The 14,333-nt window shown below is 41.0% G+C and overlaps 1 protein-coding gene across 1 annotated transcript in view; it reads right to left on the reverse strand.

Moving 5' to 3' along the window:
* Positions 1 to 363: 363 nt before the first annotated feature.
* EEFSEC (eukaryotic elongation factor, selenocysteine-tRNA specific) overlaps positions 364 to 14,333 on the reverse strand; it is a 121,701-nt gene continuing 107,731 nt past the window's right edge. Inside the window, exon 7 of the mRNA XM_084292596.1 lies at positions 364 to 1,340. Coding sequence (XP_084148722.1) covers positions 1,156 to 1,340 — 185 coding nt within the window. The 3' untranslated portion in view covers positions 364 to 1,155. The remainder of the gene's footprint in view (positions 1,341 to 14,333) is intronic.

The raw sequence follows: 14,333 nt of genomic DNA on the forward strand, positions 1-14,333 counted from the left end.
CATCAGGAGGGGGTTCTTCACAGAGAGGGTGGTTGCACGCTGGAACAGGCTCCCCAGGGAAGTGGTCACTGCACCGAGCCTGTCTGAATTTAAGAAGAGATTGGACTGTGCACTTAGTCACATGGTCTGAACTTTTGGGTAGACCTGTGCGGTGTCAAGAGTTGGACTTGATGATCCTTAAGGGTCCCTTCCAACTCACGATATTCTATGATTCTATGAAAAAAGGGATACTGCCAATGCCCTCCTTTTTATGAGCCTAGAACATGAAATTGAGAGGAAGAACTAAAGCAGCCATGAAATCCCCATTAAACAACTAATGGTTTCTAAAGCATCTTGGAGATATTCATTTTACAAGGCTTATGCTGCAATCTTCTATCATTATTTTAATGAAATAAAGCCTCTATTTCCAGAGGCAACTTTTTCTTTCAAACACAAAAGGCATTTCGGTTACAAAAAAAAAAAGAAAACAATTCTGGAATAGGATTCAACACAGAACCAGCAGGAAATTCAGAAAAGCTATATTAAATGTTACCAAAGATAGGTTCTGAAACTTTGGAACAGCAAACAGAACAATTAAGACTCTCAGTTACACGCATCATTATGTTTAATATGAAAAACATTTCTAGATAGAAATCATTTATAACAAAGATCCATACCACCTCTTAGATAGCATCTTACATAGTCACAGCTGAAGGAATGTGAAATATTCATTTTAGGTTTCACCTATTATATTGTGTGCTTTTTGCCCCATACTTTGCTTGGGAAGTAAACCTAAACAAATCAGCTTCACTTTGTAGATCACATGAAATGCACATCTTGACTGCATTTAAATCAATATTGGTGGCAAACTTATATTACGTGAAACAATTCTCCAGAAGAACAGCACTATCAGACCGCACACCCAAATGCCCCCATTCAGCACGTGACACTCTCCAAGAGGCCGTAAAGATTCACATTGCAAAGATGACAAGGTAAGCACCTTCTAACAGAATAAAACCAGACTGCAGAGATTTCAGGTGGCACGTAGTCAGCAGGAGCTTCCAGGCTCAGCCTGCAAGAAGGAACAGGTCTAATGCATTCAGGCAAGAAACACATTCCACCTGAATTCATTCAGAGTCTGGGCTTTCCAGTGTGATCAGAGGCCTCTTTGCTTTCTCAGGATTGAATCATTTTCTTCTGCGTGTCAAAGACGTATCTTTTAAAGAGAAGAGTGATGGTAACAGGTTGGGCTGAATCATTCTTGCTGCTTTCATCCTCTTTGTTTGCATCTCCCTTCCCTGCCTTAGATTTTTTCTTGGAGGCAGCAGTGAGAAGCGTCTTGGTTTCTGGCTTCAGCCCATCTGTAAAAACCAAGAACATGCATGACAAAACGGCTCAACATCACATTTCAGTGTGTCTGGAAAAAATAAATAGGCAACTTTACTTCTGCGATCAACCAAAGGAAGTAAAGTACATCAGGTATATTAGGAAAGTTACATTTCTGTATCACTTCTGGACTATAGTAAATTACGTGGAAAGTAAGACAAGCCTTCAGAAATAGTTCACAACAGCAATACCCCAAATCCAGTGCAGTCTCCTACATGATCATTCCCAGACCGATTCCCCTGCACACCCTGCAACAGACTTCCCTAAGCTGCATCTCTCTACAGCTTTTAAACTATTAAATGCAGACAAAAATTTAAACAAGCCAGGCCAACTTGCCTAGTCTAGGTCTTTTACTCAGCAGACCTTTCCTATTATTTACACACATTTCCCAGTTTCTTCGCATCAGTGAGAGCATTTATAAAAATATAGGTCATGAATGAAAAATAACAAATGCTAAAGTACTGAAATTGTATAGAGCCCTATACAAAGAGAAGGTTCTTGAATGTCTTTATCTCCTAGGCTTGCCATAAACACACTGCTTAGTTTTAGCAAATGATACAGCCCTTTTTTAATTTTTATTTTGGGCTAAAACACAGCTAAGAGTTACAACTCACTGCTAAGGGAACCAGAATTAACCTATGTATGACTCTGACGATCTAAACCAACCTGAATTTTTTCTCCAGATATTTGTGCCCAGGCAGAAAAAACAGCCCTTTTCTTCCTAAATGGATAAAGTTTGCTTAAACTTTCCTATTTTGACTTAACACATTGGTGACACTTTAGAGAAGAAATGCAAGACAGCAAAGTCCAAAGAAATACTGTAAAACAGGAGAGATGCAGCTCCTAAAAGGCCGCTCCTGAAGAATTGCTTTCTTAAAGCAGAAGACAGCAAACTCCTTGGAAGCTTATTCAGCACCACCTGAATACACTGAAACGTGGTTCTCAGGGCACTTGGCCAAATTCAGTTCAGGTATTTTTAACCTGTGGTGTCACATAACCTTATCTCAAACACTTAATCAGCTTCTCCCCCCTCATATTGAAATTCAGCTGTGGATTCTCATATCACAGCCTGACAAAAAGATTGAGATGCTTATGATTTACTGGAGACAGGAGGTCTACAGGCGCAGGTGATTTGCTCTGTTCCAGACACATCCAGAGAGCACTTTCAGCTGATTGCACGGGGACGTGGCACCAGAGCCCACCTGCTTGTCCTGCTGTGTCAAGGAGCAAATTGTTCCGAGCCCCACACGAAGGGAAGGCAGGAAACAGGGAAGTGTTGAAGCAAGACTTGGAAAGGGCCCATCTGCCATTGCATAACCAGAGCTTCTTCCAGCAGCCCTCATGCCTTGCCCTGCAGCAGAGCAGTGCGGGGACTTTCACAGGCAGAGGGGTCTCGCTGCTTGCAAGACGTGCGAGAGCACGAGAGGAAAATAACCCAACACATATAACTGAAATAACTAAACCAACTATATCTCACACCAAGGCTGCACAAGTCCAGCCTAAGGCAGAATCAAATTCGTGGAGTTCTGCAGATCTCGTGTTTTGCAGTCACGGCAGCAGCAGATTTCTCTTTTCAGATCGAACACAAGAAAGCAATGATTATTTCATTGTGGAAATAATTGAGAGCGTTTTTCCTTGACGGCCGAGAAGTCTGATAATGACTATCTTTGCACATGTAAGGTTCAATTAATCAAACTAGATAATATGGTGTGGCCTGACCACATACTTATTATATGGTTTTATTACATTGTACAGTCATGTTTGATGCAGCTTCTTTTTTTTTTAATTGGACACTTTCATACAATACCCATTAATATAATTAGTATTATAATCACTCCATCTTCATTATGCAAAATAATTTACCATTACATGAAAAGCAACTTATTTCCTATTTGGAAAGCTCCAAGATCATCTTGGGTGCTGCTAGAAAAAACAACAACAGACAAAAGTGAGGAAACCAAAATAAAAACAGAAAAAAAGAGTGACCCCACGCAGCCCTGCTCTCTACCTTTGCAGGATTTATTTCCTATTGTATGCTTTCTACTGTTTTGACCAACCTAATTGTAAGTGTCCCTGAACAGTGTTTCCTCCACTTTCCTGGGAAGACCATTTACTTCTCTGGACAAAGAAACATTTTATTTTGCTCTCTACTTGGTTTCCCTTTCTCGGTCTTATCACTACTGCTACGTTGCTGTTACTGGCACATTGCTGTTTAAGAAAGATGTTTAACTCCAAATCCTCTCAGAAAGACACACTTTAAATTAATTAAAGCAAACAAATCCTAAAACACTTCTATTTACGTTAGCAGGCTTCGTGAGACTAATTTCAAAAAATGCTAATTGACGGAAAGGAGGGAGGAAGGGAGGAGGTGTGACATTAAAACTGCAGCCAGAGTTTTCCCTTGTGGGTCTCTGGAGCTCAGCAGGCGGCTGCTGCCGTGCGATCCTCCCGTGCAGGCTGTAGGGCTGCCAGGCACCGATGCCCCCGTGCTAGGGCTGCATCAGTATGGGGGCAAAGTCCCAGCCACAAGGATGAAATCACCTCTGATAAAACTGAGCTTGAAAAGCTTCCAGAGAAGCCAAGGAGCACTCGGACTGCCCAGTGGTCTGAACATCACGCCCCAACACTCAGTATATCCTCTTAGATGTCTAAACAAAGAGCCCCATGCTTGAAAAATGTCTTTTTCAAGAAAAATAGCGTATACTGCACATGGAACTGAACATAGGAAAACACTTAAAACCAAGCAAATCTCACCTCCTCCAACCTATCAGTTCCACTTCCTAACACAGGGGAGTAAAAACGCCTCACCTGCAGCTGTAAACATCCATTTGGATTCAAATAAGGTATCTTTGGTAAGAATTTTACAGAAATGGAAGAATGCGGTAGCTCCTACATGTGAAATTATGGGCCGACAGCCAAAGGCAGCCCAGGTATTATTAAATTCACAAGGTATCTAAATTACCTAATCAGATCCCACGGCCCTTATTCTGCAAACAGATTAGGTGGCTGGCATCGTACCCTAACAAATGGCATTTTCTGTTTTTCTGCTCTGGTGCCAGGAGGTCTAAGGGCTGAAGAGGCTCTGCGATACGGAGCGGCACAAAGGAGCAGGCAGGGAGAGACAGGCGGGAGGCATAATCGGGGTTTCATCTACCTCCGCGGATTTCTCGCGTTACACACAATGCATGCTTTGCATTTTACAAAACCAAGGAAATGAAGGGAAATATATCTGTCACCAAAGAAGACATCAGACCTTTAATAGCTGAAATGACGGATATTTTTAGATGGAGGTCTAGTTTAACTTACTTACATTAAGGGTCTAATCTCTCCTGAACAATAGCTATGTTAGCTTGAATACATAGTGAGAAATCTGTTCCATTAATTAAGTGCTGCCTGTACTACTCGGATTTGTAGCAAATGTTAATAGATTTTTTTTTCTTCCTCTGTTGGACAATTACTTTATTTTTCCAAGTTGCTAATGGATTAAATTGAAAAGGTCCGTGTGTTAAAAAAGACTTTAGCTTCAAAGTTCTCAGAAATGCCTTGCATACAACAGGGAGAAATACCTATATATTAATATTATTAATGGGCAGTCCTCAGAGGCATAGAAGAGATCTGAAAGCTTAGCAAATTCATTCCCACCCATCATAACCACGCCTGTAACAAGAAGCACCCAGGTCTTGTGTAAAATATACTTGTATATACTAACACATATTAGGTATGGAAATCTAGTAGTAAAACAGTTCAATTTACTTCATTCTTTTAGTTTCAATTACTACTACTAATTACCAAATAAGAATATAGGCTCTCAGTCTCATCACAGTCTCACGGATTGATTCAAACTGAGTCATTAAGAAATGCAAAAATAAAACCTGCAAACTCAAATGAAAAGCAATACATCATCAGGAAAAAATATTTTCTAAGTTTAAGAACAGTTTCACATGCACAAAATACAAGATAAATGCAGTATTTTATACAGCTTTTACAAATAAGTCAAGTTTCCTAATGATTTGCAGTATCTCAGATTTGAAGGCATTGTTGTGTCCAGCAGTTTTACAATTACTCATAAAAAAAGTCCAGTTCAGTTTACATGGAAACATGCACATTCCAGCAGCTTGGTATGGAAATTGCACATTGTGGAGTTCTTGGGTATAAATACAGGAAAACAATTTGTATTTTACTGTTTTCCCCTTTTCTCTTAAATGAAGATATGTGAATCTATGCAAGTTTTAAGGTTTCTCTAATGTTCCATGTTCTTCTTATGATGAACTCAATCAGGGGTCCCTGCAGCAGGGACCCAGCAGAGCCTGGTGTTACACATTCCCCTGCTGACCGCCGAGGTCTCCACAGCAGGCCCAGGGGATCGTCTCCATACCAGACTGCTGGCAAGTGGCAGCCAGCACACAAATCACAACACGCACATACGGCACATAAACGTCCATAACCAGCAGGGTTTGCTTATGTCTTGTTTTTACGACTACTACGTCAGCTGGAAAGAGGAAGAAAGCCAGTGCAGTATCTTTCCTTCTAATTCCTTTTTCTAGTCCAACTGCAGGATGACAAACTATTGCTGTGCTCCCCCCCCATACAGGTAACAGATTAAATAAAAGTTTAGTAATAGTTTACATTTTACATTATTTCCCTACTTCACATCATGTTGTCATTCCTTATAAGCGTCATCTTTGTTGGCTTTTCTTTTGCTGCTTCTGCTCCTTGAAAAGTTTGCCAAGGGTGGCCTCTGCTATTTCTCCTAAAATCCAGCTCCTTCTTCCCCGACTCCCAATTCCACTTGCTATTCTGCATTTCAGCAGCTGTCTCTTTCCTTTTCCAACTTTAATTTTCTGATTTTTCTGTTTCCAAATTATTTCCTACTTCTACAGATCATCTCCTCTCCAATATTTAAGAATAGCCCTATCTCCTTTAAAGATAATGAAACATTTAAATGGAAGACTTTAAAGACTGAATGCTAGACACATTGTAGATGAGAAGCCAGATAATAAAATATCTCCTTGTAGCCCAGGCAGAGATGGGAGTAATTTTTAAGCAACTGATAAACACTTCAGTGAAAACAGGTGTAATAATATAGGTCTCGGGCATGCTCTCCAGCACAGCCAAGGAGAATCATTTATTTTGCTGAACTTCAACAACTTCCTTTCTCATATGCACATGTAGAAAAAAAATGCTAAGCATGCTAGCTAGCGCTGATGAACATAAAGGTACTACTTAGCATAGATGATTACAGATTTTCCTTACAGTGTTTAGCATTGTAATTTTCATGCCATTACAAGATTTCAAGTTTCTTGGTTCATAAGAACTTGACTTCCAGATCAAAATTACAAATCCATCCTATCAGCAGCAACAGAAAAATCAGTAAATGTACTTCAGCAAGTGCCAGCAGTTTGCAGAGAAAGTGTTGGCCCAGAGAAGGCTCCCACCTATGGTCACACTTTTAGGAAAAAAAAAAGATTGAGGCTACACCAGTAGCAGTCAGTGGAATAGAAAACACTCCTTTTTGCACTCGATTCCTAAACTATTCTTGACCTGCTGATATTGTTTCCAAACCTGCCATTCCACCCAGGAATTTGTGAACAGAGATTCAATGGGAAACTGAACTTTTCTCCCTTCTCTAAATATTCTATTTACTTCCTTTGACTACTGCAGATAAAAGACTCAACAACCTGCAATTTCTTGTTACCTGTCAACATTTAAATGTTAAAAATTGATGGAACATCAGAGAACAAGTTAACATAGCACATTTGATGTCAAAAGTATTTTTTATCCTAGGTAAACGTAACCTTTTAGTATGACAGACATTTTTCTTTCTTCCTGAGGCAAGGAAAGAAAAGAGCAAAACTTGAAAGAGGCAAAGGTTTGGGGATAATCCTTACTCACAATGGATTATTCGTAACAGCTGTTTTTCACAATTTCAGGATTTCCTTAAATTGAACCCTCCGAGCCTGAACCCTCATTACACAGTTACAGAGTGTGTGCCTGCATCAACACTCCAGCTAACAGAGTACAAAACCCAGCTGACCTGAAAATCAGAAGCAAGTAGAGCCCCACATGGAGACATCCACCCCAGTCTGGTGCAGGGTGCCTGTGTCAGAGTGGAGAAAAAGACTCATAAAGCTTATCGCAATGCCAGGCACTTGCTGGTACTGCAGGACTTCAGAATCCAGTAGTTCAGCATAACATGTGAAAGAACAGAAAATGTAACACCCTGCTGCCTGAATTCTTTATACTGTGCTACTGGGTAGCAACTCTGCTTCTCTGCTTAAGATATATCCAGAATTTTAACTTTTGATTTTATTGCAGCTAAGGTGGTCATTTCTCTCCTCCAACACCCAGCGAAGTAAACCCGAGCTGATCAGCAAAAGGCTATCTTTCTAAGCCTTCCAAGAACAACAGTGCTGTATTACTCTTCCCATAAATCCTGTATCGAGAACATCAGATATTCCATATCACAGCTAGTGGACTGGATGACTGCTGGCCCTATCTATCTTGGCATCCCATCTGCCTGTTGTTAATATATCACGCTTCAGAAAGAGCAGGGATGAAGACTGGGTCCTGAACTAGAGTCTGGGATCAAGTAGGAATTCCCTACCTGTCATCAGGATCTACACCACAAGCCCTTCTAGCCAAAAGACTTAAGCACGGTGCTCCTACTGGAGCTGATCTACTCCACTCCTGGCCTTCATCACCACGATAACAAGCCTAATGTAATTACCTAGACAATTTCAATGTAAAAGTTGACCAGAGATTCACTCAAGAAACAAGGGATACTCCTGCTGCTGCCACCCCCAGGAGCTCAAGATTTGAGCTTCAATTACTTTCAGAGATCAGGCAATGAACTTTACTTATGTAAATCCCTTCACAATTCTCCACTAATTCTATTTTGAATTCACACCACCACCTTTTCCCACATCTCTTGTCAGCTCTCTTCAGAAATATTCTGCTGATTTTCAAACTCCAGAGTAGATTCATTTTTCCCTTCTGGCTGGTACAAGATCTGCTATTATCACCTCGCCTGGCTCGTGAATATTAATAGAAGTACAGCATGAAGTTGGCCAGCGAGAGCAATCAGCCTCCAAGGAGACCGGGAAGTGGACTCCTTCCTTCCAAATGAGAATTACACTAATGCCTCGGCATAGCACTTGGGATCTATACAAAATATCCATAATTCATTGTTTGATGACAGAGACCAGAAAAAAAAATAAATCTTACAGCCACTTTGAGCAGAAGTAGACTGCTGCATGCCTTGACCAAATGCTGCCGTGACAGCCAGCCTGCAGAGCTGCTCCTGCAGCTCCGGCTTGGTAGGCTCTGGTTGGAAATCCCTAACTACTAAAACATTTTCCCATAAATTGGGGAACAGCTGCCCCGCACCACATCACAGAGGGCCGCAGTTCAGTGGTGAACTGAACTGAGTCTTGTGTATCAATTTGTTAAGTTTATACAGGCTTCCAGACTGAAAGGCATTATTACAAGAGGTGGTAATGCTGGAAATAACATGGATTTCATTATGGGCTCCCACTTAGCAGAGAAAGAGCTAATCTTCCTTGATGAGGAAGACAGAAGCCGTTTTAATTCAAGAGGCTGACCTAGGTGAAGTCGGGGCCAAAGCTGTATTTGGAAAGCTCTCACGTCAAGCTGGACACAACCCTTTCAAGCTCAGTGCCAACTCTACACAATGGCTTGAACAGCACTCTCCGGCAGCCCTTAAAGGCACATTTTGTATCTTGGCTTTTGCTGCAAGCAATCAAGAAAGAATGCAAGAAAACAAAACTGTTTCCCAAGCACTGTTTGCTGGTGCCATAATTAATATAATCAAACAATTCCACAAATTGCTTCCAATTGCTGGCGTCACTTTCATGTGCAGAGCCAGACTTTCAAAGAAGGGCCCTTCTTGTCCTACATCCTTACGCTGGTAACCCTTGCTTCACACAATAGTAAACAAGCCCTCACTAAATAGCGTAGGGTAATTTGTACTGTAATAGGTCCCCAAGGCACCATGGACACAATTTGAAATGCCATCTAATTTTTCTTTTTAATTAAAAAAGCAGTTACTATATTTAAACAACAACACAAAAAAGTTCAGAGGGGACGGTTTGGAGTTTCCCACAGCTCTCTGGGACTTTTCTCAAGGTCAGGAAGAGTTTTATAGGCTCAATTGGTACAGATTTTTTTGTTTAATTAGTCTGCCATACCCCCTGCATGAAGTCAGCGTCTTGATTTTCAGTCTGATATTTTTCATATTGCTAAGTGGAGCTCGGGCTCCAGTATCACACGAAATCTATTAGCAGCTGAATGGTTATCAATACCATACGTCCCTATACATGCCTTGCCCGTCCCTCCCTCTCCATAGTCCTAAACTTGCCATCTAGGTGGAGGACACTCAGCATACCACATCGCATTGAGCGTGTGCCATTCATTTAGTTTTATATTTCTCCATTTCCAGCAAGACACTCAGAGGATACATTACTTGATTTCCAAAATCTACATTATGTAACCACATTTTAACCTCTTTTTTTGTTATAACTAAAACCCAACACCAGATACAAATGGATTACAGTCATCAGAAGCCATGTAGCAGGACAGATTTCTGCACCTGACAGATCTCCACGGTCTGGTGCCACTGCTCTTCATTGAGTAACCACTTCATTGAGTAAACTACACAAACCCCCTCACACTTCAGGATATTTACAGTTCCCACTGTGGGTTTTCCAAAACACATCCTAACCCAACATACCCAAACCCAAAAGCCCCAAATAACAGCTCTGAAATGAAGCGATACTTGACATCGGAATTTCTTGGCTACTTGGCAGTACACATAGGTGGAGTACCAAACCTGACCTTATCTTAGAGGTCAATCTGTATTTCAGCTGCTGGTAGTTACATCGAGTGCCACAACCATCTGTTGGCTAAGCTCTTCTAGGGCAACTCTTCTGAAGAAGTCTTCATACTTTGTACTCCTGGAACATGGCTATGGTTTGTATGCTTCTCAGTTTTGTTTCTGATGCCAAGCACTAACAGGTTACAGAGACTCCAGGGCACCGTGATTACAGGTTTTTAAGCTAAACAAATTACATGCATACACAATACAATAAATCAACTCGCAGAGCTACAAGACAGCAACTAAGGTAATCTTTGTCTTCTAATCCAACACCGGCCCATTAGTCTCAAGGAAAGGATTTTCAGAGTAATTTTTGCACTAGCTATGTATGTGTTTTCAGTGCTTTAACACAGCTGTGATTATGCCAGCTGAATTATCATACCAACAATTATTCATAAACTGTTTTCTCTTGATGGTCACTCAAAGTGCCTGCAGTCACTGAGATCACACCCAAGTGCTATACTTGATTCTCTCACCATCAATATGTGCTTGATCTCTCGTCAATATAGTTGGAAGCCTGGGAGTGTAGACAATTGTAGCTCACTACGATTCGACAATAGAAAAATTACAGGCAGGTCAGCATGAAACATCCAAGAATATTCAGAACACTCAAATACAAAATAGTGTCTTAAAATCACAGTTATTTGGACTGGGAGGGGAGGACAGTTGCTTATTTTTGGAACTGATCATCATCTCTAGCAATGACAGACATTTGCTGCTCCGCAGGTTGCCTGGGGATCAGGACTCTGATGAAGTGAAGCTGATCTTATGACAGATTCTCTTTTAAAGAAATCCATCCTCTCCTTTGCAGAATCACAGTACTACAGGACTTCATTAGCACAAGAAATATTGACAGCTAAATGGCTGCACAGAGCCAAAACTTGACCTTCACTGCTTACTACTCAGCACAGTGCACTTCCATACTCGCACACAACTTTGTATTCCCTTGCGGGAGTCCTGGCAGGAGAACTCAGTATAAAATAGTATAAAACCATGACTTCTCATAACACTTTTACATAGCCAGCTTGACAAAAGCCCCTCTCTTTCATCAGGCCCTCTAACCAGTTGCACTTGCGAGAGCCTGGATACATACAACCTCACCAGCACTGTTCATTCTCATCACATGGCTTCTACTACTGGTCTGGGGAACCAGGCACGTCTGTGTTACTGGACCTGTAACAAGTACTCTTCCAGGATGCAAGAGAAGGAAAGAAACATGCAGACATCAACGGAAGTGAAATCATGGAGAGTCTCAGACAGCTGCTGTCCAAGGCACTTTCACAAGTTTTGCTATAGTCACGGTCCTTGCTAATTAAATCCTCAAATCAAGCGGGAGAAAATAACCAAAATGTCCCAAAGAATATAGCTACATTATCTAGAAATAGTTCAAGGAAAAGCTGAGTAAAGGAACTTTCATAATTCTGAGCCCCATAGACTACCAAGGCGGGACTAAATTTAATTTAGGCATGGGAGTTGTCAGGTCAGAGCCATGCAGCAGTGCGCTGAAGATACTGATTTATTGTCAGTACCTCGCTCAGTACCTATGAAAGAGTAAGTAAACAAAACGAACAATGCTTATGCTCTGAAGCAACTAAAAATGTTTTGAATTCAACAAAAGGGACTAAAATTTCTCCAGCCTAGTGAAAAGGCAGCAACAATAACAAACAGTACCAATATACAATCTCTCCTACAGCAGCCTTTCAAAAATGCACACAATGCGGAAAAAGTTCAGGTTCGCAGATCTGCCACAGAATCAAAGGCAATTCATTACAAAGCAGCTTCAAATCAAAGTGCTGGATCCACAGGCCTGTCTGTAATCCTCCCATCTTGCTTGCAACTCTTGATGTGGAGTAGGCACCACAGAAGCCAGTTAAGCTGGACCAACACCGCTGACTTATCCCAGGCATCTGCTGCTCAGCGCTGGTCCAGAGTTTAAGTTTGGCGATATTCATCTTCCCCTGGGCTGCTTTTATAAAGAAATCCTGAACAATGGGACTTCAGAATAAAGAATAAAACATTTAAAAAAAAATTAACTTCTAGGCAAGGGCCTTTAATGCGATTAGAAGGGGGAGGGGGATTGGATAGCAGCTTTTTCTTTTTTATGTTATGTATATTGTGTGTAAACAAATATGCAATTTGCTTTAAAAAGATAAGGTGATTAAATTTTTATCGGGCTTGTACTCTGTTGTCACCACAACAAAGAGAATTAGGAGGAGGAAAGAAAGGCCTTTTTATTTGAATTATGCTCTTACCAGAGGTTCTCTACAGCACAGCTGTAAAGCCACTCAATGTTCTCCAAACAGGCCCTTTGATTGCATTTTATTCAACTTGTTTGCATTTGGAGCAATCGAAAGGAAAAGAACGCTCCACATTTTGATGTCTTAATGTTCCTTAATACCTTCTTTAATTTATATTAAGCTTCTTAACTAGGGTGATGAATTCTTCAAAAACAATAAAGACCTAGTGCAGAAATCTTTCACACACCATGAAAATTGAAATTATAATGTATTCATGGCTTTTTTTTTTGTTATGAAAAAACATCATTTAGAAGAAAGATTTAAAGTATAGAGAAAAATCCTGAAGTTGTACGAAAATTACTTGATCCACAGAAACAGATGAAAGTTCAAACTAATTACTACAAGGGAAATATAATGTTGTGGGAGGTGGAGTAGAAGAAGCAGTATGAGAATCTTGGGTTACTATGAAGTTTTCAGTCTTTTAATAACCTATAAATTCCGTCTCTATGACTTTCTACAAAAAATGGACTCTGGAAATTTGTGTAATTTTATTTTACCGAGGCTAATTCAAATGTTTGCCAGTTTTTCTATTATTCACAGACTTCTTCCCTAAAATGGCTCTCCAGGTTCACAGCTCCACAGTGTATTTCCCTCCAACCGTCTCTCACAGCCTGCCAAGACCAACAGCACGCACCGAAACCGGTGAGCGCAGCAACGGAGCGCTCCAACACCCCCAGCTGTAGCAGCTTCGTGGGGTGTGCGGTCCCTGGGTGAGGTTCCCAGACTGAAACGCCATACCCAGGTGGGATCTCAGTCAAACAGGAGGCAGGATGCATGAGAAAGGCAAGGGGTGTGTAATAAAAAGTACAGGAGAGGCCACCCAGGGGACGTGACTGGATGGGTTTGTTTTTGCAGGCACTATGTTTTCCAGTTATTGTTACAGGATGCTCGGCCTGCTTAAGCTTAAAACACAAAATATTTGGACCATGGAATGAAATCCACTCTCAAATACTGCAATATTCTTAAAAAGACCGTCTGCAGGAAATAAACACAGCTTTCAGTGAAAGTCCACTACAGCATTAATCACCCTCCGCAGGAAACATCCAGACAAGCATATTCTTGCTTTTTATCCCAATTTCCCTACTTTTTAATTTGATCACCTAATGCAACTTTAGTTCTTTACGTACATGTGCACGTATCGTGGCAGTGGGGACATAAGCATCCTAAGCCAGTCCTGAACTTTATCAAATCACCTGAACTATTCTTGAAATAGCAGATTTGAAAAAGAATATATATTTTCATCTGGAATTATTGTTATTTTCTGTTAACTTCCATGGACTGCTCACCTCTCTTCCTTTTTAAGCAAACTTCCAGCAAGTTCAAATTAAAGCCTCATGAGAATGCCTGCCACATTTACAAAACGCTCGTGAAAACAGCTCACTTAGCTGTACCAGCAACCAACTGGCCACAATAATTAAAACAATTAAAAAAACACACTGTGCTGCCTTTACTATAAAGTAAAACAATGCTGATCTTAATCTGAGTGCACCCCGGGTGAAATGACACCTCCCCCTCCTGAACAGGGTCACACCATACAAGCACAGAAGCATCACAACCTAAGTAACACAGCTTAAGAGCATATATGGATCACTACAACAAAACTGAGGGAGCTTTCCCAACGAGTACTGAGAAACTGCAGACCATCCAAGGCAGCGCAGAACAGCTTCATAAACCACAAAGCTGTGCGTCGTCACCCTCTGCCATGGTACTGCGTCGTCTTCACATCTGTCCTAGAGCAAATCACTGCTTTTGCAGCAAATGGTGCTGAGAGACAAAGC

The sequence above is a fragment of the Netta rufina genome (genome assembly GCF_964035555.1).
Source record: "Netta rufina genome assembly, chromosome: 10".
NCBI classification, from domain to species: domain Eukaryota; kingdom Metazoa; phylum Chordata; class Aves; order Anseriformes; family Anatidae; genus Netta; species Netta rufina.